The sequence below is a fragment of the Crocuta crocuta genome, unplaced genomic scaffold, assembly GCF_008692635.1.
Source record: "Crocuta crocuta isolate KB4526 unplaced genomic scaffold, BGI_CrCroc_1.0 scaffold613, whole genome shotgun sequence".
In the NCBI taxonomy this organism is placed as follows: Eukaryota; Metazoa; Chordata; class Mammalia; order Carnivora; family Hyaenidae; genus Crocuta; species Crocuta crocuta.
Window position 1 is genome coordinate 1,310,856 of NW_027528880.1, and position 11,120 is coordinate 1,321,975.

At 56.1% G+C, this 11,120-nt stretch overlaps 1 protein-coding gene across 4 annotated transcripts in view; it reads left to right on the forward strand.

Moving 5' to 3' along the window:
- Positions 1–10,645, forward strand: part of TPD52L2 (TPD52 like 2) — a 28,334-nt gene extending 17,689 nt beyond the window's left edge. The window contains exons 4-9 of one of the 4 annotated variants that reach the window (XM_077756869.1): positions 203–262; positions 4,881–4,982; positions 7,911–7,937; positions 8,793–8,834; positions 9,908–9,956; positions 10,464–10,645. In XM_077756869.1, the coding sequence (XP_077612995.1) occupies positions 203–262; positions 4,881–4,982; positions 7,911–7,937; positions 8,793–8,834; positions 9,908–9,956; positions 10,464–10,559 (376 nt within the window). In that variant the 3' untranslated portion in view covers positions 10,560–10,645. The remainder of the gene's footprint in view (positions 1–202; positions 263–4,880; positions 4,983–7,910; positions 7,938–8,792; positions 8,835–9,907; positions 9,957–10,463) is intronic. The other 3 variants (XM_077756870.1, XM_077756871.1, XM_077756872.1) reach the window with 3 other exon arrangements.
- The last annotated feature ends 475 nt before the right edge of the window (positions 10,646–11,120 follow it).

The following is an 11,120-nucleotide window of genomic DNA, read 5'->3' on the forward strand; positions in this document are numbered from 1 at the left end:
CCCCCCCCCCCCCCCCGGCCCCGGCCCCGGCCCCGCAGGCCTGCACACCAGGGGCCGAGCCCCAGCAGACCTGGTCTCACGCAGGCTGGAGAGGCCTATTCCTGCTCTCCAGTCCTTGTCTTCCCTGGAATTTCACCCGTGCTTTGAAATCTAAGTTGAAATAATTGTTCTAAATAATTTACCACGGACTTTCTGTTTTTAGCTATGTGAAAGCCTCTGAGACACTTGGAGAGTGGAATGAGAAAGTGACCCAGTCAGACCTGTGAGTGCCTTTGCCGTCAGCACCTCCCTCTTCCTCCCCCTGCTCCTGACACTTCTTTTAGGGACAGGGAGGCTGCGTGCACCTGGCACAAACCTGGTTTGGGTGTGTTTTGCCCATTTTGTTGTTACTATAATTGCTTTCTTAAACGCAAATGATACTCTACCTTCCGTGAAACGGGTACACTCACTGAAGGAAATTCCCTTGGCCACCAGGCCACACTGACACGCTCCCTCTGTCTGACGCAGATGTGGCCCTTAGGTGAGAGGCCTGGCTGGCATCAGGCAGCATGTCTGGCTGGTAGGCACTCCTCAGCCTTCTCAGCAGGCAAAGCGGCCGAGGACCGTCCAGGCCAATGTGGGTGGTGTTTTGGGGTCTTTGTTTTGGTCTTCCTTTCCTGCAGACCTAGCTACAGCTGGGGGGCCTTTTAGAGCTTCACTCATCCTTAGGGATGGTTCTTGAGCTGTGGGTGCTGCCTGGACCCTGCTGGTGGGATCTTGACGGAGCCTCTTTGGTCTGGCGGCCGCCGAGCTGTCAGCCATGCGGAACATGAGCAGAGTAGGAAACGCACGTAGATAGTTTTCAGGTCTGTCAAAGCTGTGGTTCAGAACAACTCTTGACGTATTATTTGAGGTAATAACACTTCATTCACCTGCACTCTAATCTAATTAGAATTCCTTTGAATGGCATGGGGTAATATTTTAAAATAGTCATTTTCTGGAATTTTTTAATCTCTAATTTAGGAGGAATTGCTGTCATGGATACCAGAGAACATGGATAGAAAGTCCTATGTCTGACTGAAAGGAAGTGGTTGTTACTGAGCTTGTCTTCAAGGTTCCCGGGACCCCAGGTCGCCTGGCTCCGCCTGTGGAGTCATTGCAGCCCGGTGTCACAAAGGGCACCAGCAGGCTCCGGTGGGTCACGCTGTCTGTGTCTCTAGGTGTGACAGCCGTCGCTGTCACGCGTGCTCTGGGAGCCCCAGTGTGTCATGTCCTCAGGGCTGCATCGGACGGTCCTTCACCAAGGTGCAGATGCTCTGTAGGTTGGGACAGTGGCTGTCATTTGTGCAGTTCGGACGCCTGGCAGGCTCACAGTGTGGACCTACCCCGGAAAGAGCCTTAAGAGACTTGAGTGCTGTTTCTAAAACTAATTGATGTAGAGCTGCTGGGTTACTATTTCAGAGAATGACAATTCTGAGTCTAGAAGAGACCTGTGGCTCTGGGCATGGAAGCGGCCAGTGGGATGGCCCTTTTAAGTGCTTCACCAGGTGGTGGCCACTCTCCTGGCACCTCTTCCAGCCAGCAGCGTGCTGCAAGGTGACAGAATTCGGGAGAGCCGGGAAGCACAGACATCTCCGCCTGTGGTGCTGACCATCGTGGGCGGTGCTGGGCACCGGCAGCTTCTCCGCTGACCACGGTGTCTGATTCAGAAGGCTGTCCATGGCAGCAAGGGTGTTCTGGCAGTCGTGAAATGATCGCTTAGTTGGGTTCTTTCCGACGGTAGATCGTAGCTACAGGCATACTGAGGTGGCACCAGATATAGTCTCTGGTTGGGATATTGAGTCCTTTCATCGTAAGGGACAGAAAGCACAGTAGAGCGAGTGTCAGCCTGAGAAGGAGGGAGGGGCCTTGGCTGGTGAGAAGCCCCTGCTGCGGGCTCACCCGACCAGGGCTCTCCTCACACTGGCTATGCCCTCAGGCTGGCTTCTCCTGGACGGTGCGAGGGGGTGCCTGGCAGGGCAGGTTTGAGTCTTTCTAGTATTGTGGTGCAACAGCAAGATGGCCCGCTGTGGTCAGGGAGTGGAAGCTTATCTGGCTGGCCGGACTGGGATCACGTGCCCACCCAGAGTTGGGGTGGGAGCGGCCACCGAGGGAAGGTGCAGGAGAATGCCCATGCCCCACGCTGACTGCAGAGTTTGCTGATGGTGGGGGGTGGGGCGGCTGGGACTAGCGGCGTTCTACACCTTTGTCTTCCTAAAAGGAGAGGGGGTGATACCCAAAGGGGTGCTGGGCAAGGTGGCTCGGCTCCCAGCTCCGCCAGCGTCCTGAAGCTGGCCTCTCTGCTGGGCTGATGACAGCCCCTCGGCCCCTGCACTGCATCTGCCCTGGTTTGGAGGTTCCCGTTTTGGAAGGAGTCCCTTGTGACACCTCATTTCCACACACCAGAAATGCTGAGGGTGGTGGAGTGGGGGAGACTGCATCCCGCTCGTCCCCCTCCGAGGCGCTGCCCTTTGGGATGGCCCACTAGCAAGTGTCTCTCCTGTCAGTCACGCAGCTGCTGGCTCCTCTCCGAGTCACCCCAAGGGTACTCTTCCTCCTCAGCACGGATTCCCGGCACGGGCTGTGGCCTCTCCGAGTGCACTCCCTGTGGGCGCAGACAGAAATTCTGTGCAGACTTTGCCTTAAATCCTCTGTTTCAGACTTTTCACTTCAACCAACAGAATGTTAATGTGATCTTACAAGTTTGTTATTTTGTGAGAAGCAGCTTGAAGACGTTTCCTGAGTCTGTGTATCTGAAACCGAACACCTCACGTCATAGTTGTCTTGTACTTGTGTTTGATAAATAATGATCACACTCCAAGTCTGTTTCTCACAGGTAATGTGTTTTAACTCCCTTTGGAATGAAAGCAGTTCACCGGGGCAGAGGGGTGGGGTGCAGGTGGGGTCCCTAATAGATACTGCACATTAGGGGCTCCAGAGAAGGTTCTGGAGTCTTTCCTTCAACAAGCTGTGTGGCGGAGGACATGCGGCAGGTCCCCCTGTCCCTTCCCTACCAGCTTTGCCGACCCCAAGACCGACCACGTGCACGTGCCCGCCTCCGCCTGGCAGAGGCTCCACCGGGTTGGAAGGTGCCTCGGAGGGTGACAGCTGAGTCTGCGGACACCCTCCCAGAAGGAGCGCGTGCACTTTGGTCTCTGAGAACCATCCCGTCCTCGTCCCAGCCACGCAGCTCTCTGGGCTGCTCTCTGGGTTGCGGCTGAGCAGGCGGTTGGGTTTCGTTTCCATTCCTGTCTGTTCTGTGACAGCTTCTGACCGTCACAGGGGGAGGGGTGTTTGGTGGTCAGATTTGTCTGAAGGTTGGATTTAGAATTAGACCTTTTTAAATTTTTTTTTTTTTAATGTTTTATTTTTATTTCTAGGAGGGAGAGAGAGACCGCGTGAGCAAGGGAGGGTCAGAGAGAGAGGGAGTCACAGACTGAAATAGGCTCCAGGCTCTGAGCTGGCAGTCAGCACAGAGCCCGACGCGGGGCTCGAACCCACGAACCGCGAGACCATGACCTAAGCGAAAGTCGGATGCTTAACCGACTAAGCCACCCAGGCGCCCCTAGAATTAGACCTTTTTAGTTACTGACTTCAGGAAATCCAGAAGCAAATTTTATGGTAAAGATTTTAGATTATTTTCTCTACATCGTTAAAGTGTTCCAGGATTCACTGACCTTCCGGCAACAAAGATAAACTCACTGTTGTAGTGACTTCAACGTGTTTTTAAATTCACATTCTGGAAAGCACGCGTTTTAAGTCCTGGGCCCTGCTGGGCACCAAGGAAACCTGAGGCCCTGCTGTGCTCTGAGCCTGGCTGCCCGCTTAGAGGAAGGCCCTGCCAGGAGCGGGCGGGTGTCTGGAGTGCTCGGGAGGGAGGGTGAGGGAGCAGGGCAGCAAGCGCTCACAGGGGGGCCTCCTGCCTGCGGATGGCCCTGGGGGAACAGACGGGAGGGAAGGACTCCGAAGACCCAGGGCCGGCGCTGCCTGTGCCCTGGCAACCCTGGTGAGGCGTGAGAAAGTAATTTCAGAGGGAAGGCTGCCGTCTCAAGCTGTTTCCTTAGGTCAGCAGGTCAGCTTGGCCACAGGTGAGCCCTTGGGTTCAGGCTGTGGTGTCTTGTTTATGGTGGCGGCTGGGCAAGGTCTGGCACTCCAGGTATTAGCTCTCAAGGCGAGCCCAAGGGTATCCTTGCTGTCCCTGTGGCCAAGGCACCCTGCCTCTGCTCTTCTCACAGGTGTTGAGGTCGTGGATCCGTGTCTTGCGTGATGCAACCCCGTGTGGATGGTTGGGGAAGGAGGGCGTGGAAAGGGTGGTCTTTGCTGTCTGTGACCCAGGGCCACCCTTTGCGCTAGGAACGATGGCATGAGATGAAGTTTCCTCTGTTCTGAAAAGGGTTTATAAGACCACAACGGGAGGGCCGGGGGACAGAGGGGCTTCCAAGAGCCTAAGAGGCCAGCCTGCCGCAGGCTGCACGTCCACACTGTCGGGCGGCCTCCCGGGGCCGTGACGGAGCTCTTACATGAGAAGCTCTCTGAGTTGAATACAGTAACAGAACAAGGAGGTTTTTTGGCTTCTGTCCCAGACCCAGGGCCTCTGTGGGTCTGTCTGCTCTGTAGCAGGTGGGTTACCTCAGTGTTCAATGGGGTGGAATAAGGTCAGGAAACAGTGTCGTTACAGAGCTCAGAGTTTGTGAGCTGGCCGTGCTGCTTTTGTCCCTGCTCTAGGTCGCCTCCCTGGTGGCCAGAAATGTGCTCACCAGCCACTCCTCTGTCTCGGGGGTTTTCTCTGGGCATGTGGCATCCTCGACTCATGGGTGGTGGCTGCTCCTGTTGGGCTGCTTCAATTGGTGTTTTCTTCGCAGCTACAAGAAGACTCAGGAAACTTTCTCTCAGGCGGGACAGAAGACATCAGCTGCCCTGTCCACCGTGGGCTCTGCCATCAGCAGAAAGCTTGGAGATATGAGGTGAGATGTCCTAGTTGGGTGGGTCAATCAGGTGAGGGTTTGGGGGTTTTGGATCTACTAGAGGCTCTGTGGGGGCCCAGGGCTCAGATTCATAACCCTCGGGCGCCCTTTGGCAGCCACAGGTGTGGGCACACCAGCCCTGGAGCAGTCGATTCACGGTCCCTTGTTTGTGGACTGCTTCTTCTGCCATTTCTGTGCTTCTTGGGGGAGGGGTTATTGTTTCCTTTGCGTAACTTAATGGTTGGAGTCTGGAAGTGTGGGTGCTTCCCGTGGAAGTTCCATGGAAAGAAGATGACTCCACCCGCAGGTCGGTGTCAGGGTGGGGTGTCCCTGTGGGCAAGCCGGCAGCCGGGACAAGTATGTTGTTTGCCTGGCTCAGATCTCAGCGCGTGTGTGGCTGCGTGCCAAGGGCCCCAGCTGTTCTCTCCCAGAGCCTATGAGACCTTCTGAGACCTTTGTGGCCATCAGAAGTGCTTCAAGCAGGGCCTGGGGCCAGGGAGTGTGGGGACTGGGGACGGCTTGGACATTGGGTGGAGCACACAAAGCCAGCCGAAGCCGCAGAAGCCGCACCCGCCGGGCCTCCCTCGCTACACAGCGCTGAGCCAAGGGCACTGGCCCCTGGAGTGTATTCATGGTGTGAATCCTGGCTCGGCTACCCCCGAGCTGTGCCCTTGGCAAGGTGCCCCTCTCAGGTGGCTAGGACCAAGCATGCACTGTTGAGCAGCAGTGTGGCGTATATCCTGGCTGCCCCTCCTCCCCAAGGTGTCGCTGTCCCACCCTGCCCTGGCCCCTGACCCACACTCAGGACCAACCCCTTCACTTAGGGATTTCAGGGGCTCTGCCCTGGCCATGTAGCCAGAGGTGAAGATACAGACACTCATAACCCATGGCTTATGCCCAGGGCCGTGCTCACCTTGTTTGTTTGATGTAATTAGTCCCCTCCAGTTTTTATTTAGAAAAATTACATATTTTCAGAGAGGCTGAACCGTCAGGGTGTGGTCTGTGTGTTTCATCTGCCCTAAAGAGTATGGATCCTCCCAGCTGGAGATCTAGTCATGGTCCTGGTCCTGAGCAGCTATGGCTGGAGGGTCCTTTTGGGTCACTTTGTAACGTAGGCTTTGTCCACAGTGGCTACAATTGGACCCTGTATATGTGGCTCTGAGTGATAGGAGGGTCTGCAGCAGTTCCTCCCAGCCACACGGTCATCTGCTAATACTTGACTTTGAGGGTGTGTTCATTTGAAATTAGATGGGACGCCATCGCTGCTGCACTGTGGGACACTGCTTTGGCCACCTAAGCCGTGCTGTGGTAAGCCTGGCGACAGACTGATCACACGCCACTGGTGTCCTCGCCTTGCTCCCAGGGGTTGCCACAGAGGGCGAGGCGGGCCGTCCCAGCGCTGTGTGTGTGGGGTCAGCTGTGTGTGTGGGGTTGTGGCTGTTCTTTCCTCAAAGTGCTGGTCTGATAACAGAGCATTTGAAGGATGCAATAAATGTCTGCTGTGCCTCAATTCCATTCTCGCTGGGAACGTCCCCTGTCACTTGTGGCATTATTCGCTCACTTCAAGTATTCTCCCTCCCCCTTGAGCGTGTGCAGAGCGTTGGCACCGACGGGAACGGCAGTGTTGAGCTCCCACGGGCCATTTTGATGGTGCGTTTCTCAGTCTGCTCCTTCATTCCCACTCTCTGCTCCAGGAGCTGGGGCGTGCTGCTGACCTGTGGCGAGGAGCCTCAGGTCAGGTGCCCGGCCTCACTGTGCCTGCCATGTGTCACATTTGCACCCATGCTTCCAGGGACAAGAACCAGGTCATACAGAGTCAAGGTGCCCAGACGGACTGGCCTGTTTGCTGGTGCGCCTGACCATGGGGCTCTTTGGTTTTGCTCTGCTATGTTTTCAAGGGTGCGATGAACTCTGACATCTTCGGGTCCATGATGTGTCCGCTGTTGCCTCACCCTGTGATCTCAGATTGACCTGAGGTTGAGAATTCACAGCTTCTTGAGAATGAAAATGAGGTCCAGGGAGGTTTATGTATACTGAGATGTTTGCCCTGCATCACTGTGCTCCAGAGGGCTGTCCAAGAGCAGCCCCGGCCTGGGAAGCCGATCGCATGCCCTGGGGCATGAGGTGGCAGGCCGGGAGAGGGGATTGGATGTGGGTCAAAGTCTGGGTTAAAGCAGGGGTCTCTGTCTAGCATGGTGACCCTTGACGAGGCACCTGCTTTCTCCTCCCAACAAGGATGGCAGGGCCTGCTGCCCACTCACAAGACCACGTAATTGAGCCCGTGTTGCTTCTAAAACAGCCTCCATGTTGGGCGTAGCCTCTAGAGGCCTGGCTGGGTAGTGGAGGATGTGGCTGCATTGTCCCTGGACACGCACGTTTCTAGGTTGGACTCTGCCTGCTGTAGTGTGGAGCCGGAGCACAGGGCGCTGAGCCTGAGGGTGTCCCAGGCCTGTTGCAGCGTGCGTGTGCGCCCTGGCCCGGCCGAAGCCCTGTGGAGAGTGCAGCCTGCTCTGCTGACACAAGGCCGGGCCGGGCCGACCTGGCTTCCGGGTGCCGGCACACGCGGACCGTGACGGTCCTGCAGCCTGCCTTCGCACACCTCATGCCTTCACGCTGCTCCTCCCCGGGGACTTCTGTCCTCTAACTCCACACAGGGTCATAGACGCACAGATGCCTCGTATGTGACCCCAGTGGGATCGCGGAGGTGCCAGACATGTGCGTGAGGGAGCAGCAGCCTCTCACAGAGTTTTGGCTCAGGGAGAGCAGAGACTGGGGTGCATGTCCTGTTCCCCCCCTGGTGGTGTGAGGCCCGGGGGTGGTCACGGGGGTCCCTTTGTGGCCTTCTGGAGCTTGAGTGAGGGGCTGGGGTGGGCACTGGCTTCCCTTTCCTAACACTGCGTTTCTTCTCCTCCTGCTGCTGCCTTTCAGGGCCCGTCCGTTCTCACAGTCGTTTAGGTAAGGCTGGCGCGGGGTGTGCCTGTGGAGGGCTCTTCCCCTGAAGCAGGGCACGGTGGGCTCTGGCTGGCCTGTCAGAGGCTGTGTGCCGTGGCCCGCTGCTGGCACAGCCAGGCCCACCAGGCAACCAGGAGTCGCAGCCTGCTGGGGAGCTCGCGGCTCCTGGGGCTGTGACCACGGGGCTCATCCCCAGCTCTGCCTGAGAGCTCGTCCTTCCTGAGAAGAGACGTGTTCACGTGGGAGGGTCTCGCTGACTCTCCATTCCGGGGTTTGATGCCTCTTCATCCACATCTTGCCCTGCAAGGCGTTTCGTTGATCACGTGAGAGCCATGAGCAGCTGGGCACCTGTTGGGCGTCCTCCTGGGTGGTCCTCACGCCGCGCTGACCCAGTCGTGCTTGTCTGGCCCGGCACCAGTGCTGCCCCGTCACACACGCTTCCAGCTTGGAGGCCTGGAACCAAATCTAGAACAAAGTGTGACTTTAAATATTTTTACTTACTTGACCTGGTTGTTTCTCTTTTGCCAACAAGTCACTTGCTGTGAAGTCGAGTGAGGACATCTGACAGATATTTGTACCAAAAGTACTTTAAAGCCCCAGGCCAAGGTCTTCTTAGTTTCCTATTTTAAAGCTCTCCCTCAGCACTGTCCTATTTCTGGGGCGACTTTGGAGGCCAGTGAGAGGAGCCTGGGGTCCTTTTCTTCCTGGGGCCAGGGGCCCTTCTATGTGTGGCTGCCAGGCTCACCCGCCCTGCAGAGCCGGTCTCTGTGTAGATGAGCCGATGGGTGTGGTGGATGCCAGGCTCGGCCCCCTGCTAATTCCTGCTTCCTTCTCTGCTTCCACCATGCTTCCAAGCAGCAGCTCTTCAATCCGCCACTCGATAAGTATGCCGGCCATGAGGTAATGTGCACTTGTGCCCAGAAGCTCCCAGAGCCTAGGGGAAAGGGAGAGGGAGCGGGCGGGGTGAGGAGGGGTGGCTCCGGCTAGTCGGCCTCACACTTCCCATGTGGCCCTGAGCCAAGGGCCATCTTCCCCGTGACAGGCTCCTCTTGGCCAAGGATTGGAAAGATCCCTTCTAGGCTAAAGAGGTAGTGGGGGTGAGGCTCAGAAAAGGAGACCAGTGTATCAAACAGGGCTCCATCTGGAACCTTCCAGGGCTGCCCAGGGGGGTGGGGCAGGGAGGTTCATACACACACCTGGCACCTACAAGACTTCCGGTGCCTCCAAGCCTGTTACAGAAACTGTTGTATCTGCCCCTGGAGGGGGTCCCGGTCTTCTAACACCCAGACCTATGGCCTGTTCCCCGAAGCTCCTGGTGCTGTTTTCTGCACTGTGGTGCCGCAGCAGAGCCCCTGTCGTTGCTCCAGAGCTGCCACACCCTGCCACACGTCTGGGGGTCCCTGATGGGCTGCTTCTAGAGGCCTGAGGGCAGGGAGGGAACTGGTTGTGTAAGAGGGTGCTGGGTGGGGCTGGGGCTGGCCTGCTGTCTGCTCCTCTGCCTCCTCCTCACTCACTTGTTCTAGAATTGTCCTTGGTTTTCCTTTACTTCTGTGAGAGGTTTGTGTCAGGAATACCTGGGACCTCCCATAACCTGAGTATGCGTGTATGTAGGGTGCAGCAGACACGCGCCTCACGTCCCACCCACTGCCCACTCGAGGGGTCTGCACTTTGCCCGTGTGAAATCTGGGTTGCACCTGCTGGCGGCATGCAGGTCTTCTGTTCTTGAAGTTGGCGGATGTGGCTGACCTGGTCCGACCTGGAAACCTCCAGAATGACCCTTGCCTGGGCTGTCTTCTGGGGGTGTGCCCCCTCTCCAGTTTGGCTTGTCACATTTTTACAGTGAGGTCTCAGGGTCCCGTCAGGGATCTTTCTGCAGGTTGACCCTAACTCTGAGGCCCTTCACACTAAGGGGGCACCACAGCTGTTTGCTCCCCACACCGACATCTCTCTCTCTCTCTCTCTCTCTCTTAAAGGAATTCTGCAACCTTCAAGTCGTTTGAAGATCGAGTTGGGACCATAAAGGTAAGTGTATTCAGACACTTTGTTCGATTCCCTTGTTGGGGCGTGACCCGTCACTCACATAAACTTACATAATCGTCATGGATTCACGTGCAGTTACGAGAGCTAATGCAGAGGGGCCCTTGTACCTTTACATGGTTTCCCCCAGTGATCACATCTTGAAATGTCATGACCAGGATATGACACTGATACAGTGATAACAGCTAAGGCGGAGAACAGTTTGGTCCCCACAGTGATCCTTCCCAGTGCTCCCCTTCTTCCTGCCCCATCCCCAAAACCAGTAATCTGCTCTCCATTCCCATGATTGGAACCATACAGCATGGAGCCTCTGAAGATTGGCTCCTTTTCTGCGGCATAAATCCCTTCGCCTGTGTCAGCGGTTTGTTCCTTGTTACTGCTAATCAGTATCACATTGTAGACTCAGTAGAGAGAACTGAACAGGCCTGGGACCTGCCTGGCTTTGTGTGCTCTGTTTCAGGTCTTTCTCTCTTGGTCTCTCCCCATCTGTAGTCTAAGGTTGTAGGTGGCAGAGAGAATGGCAGTGACCACCTTCCCTCCCCAACGGGGAGTGGCGACAAGCACCTGCCAGACCACACGCCCTTCTAAGTCCGTCGCAGCTTTGCCCGGCCTCGGAGCACGTGCAAGCCCACCCGTCATCGCCACAACCGCACCCCTGCAGCGGAGCAGCTGGCCAGGCCGCGGGCAAGTGCGCGGAGCAGGTTTTGAGGACAGTCGTGCCGCTCACACGTGGACGTGGCTGCTGCGCTCGCATGAGTTAGAGAACACAGTTTTGTACGCAGATGCTTTACACTGAAGTGGGTAGATGCAGGACCACTGTGCCGTCTGTCCTGGGCTGCGGGGTGGACGGGACAGTGGGCCCTTAGGGAATCTGGTTGGTTTATGAGAACGTGGAAGGACAGGAGAGTGATGCGCATAAAACACGTGGTGTTTCCTAAAACCTCTCCTTCCCTAACTTAGAGAAGGAATGTACAGAAGGAAGATTCATCCAGAGAGCCCTACCTGATCTTCAGTTTTTATTTCAAATGCTAAACAGGAAACTGTCCATTTTCTGAAACCTTCCAGAAAAGAAACTGGTTATCAGCAACTGCCTAATTGTTACACTAATGATCTAGCTTTAACAAAAGCAAATTCTTTATTTTTTAAATG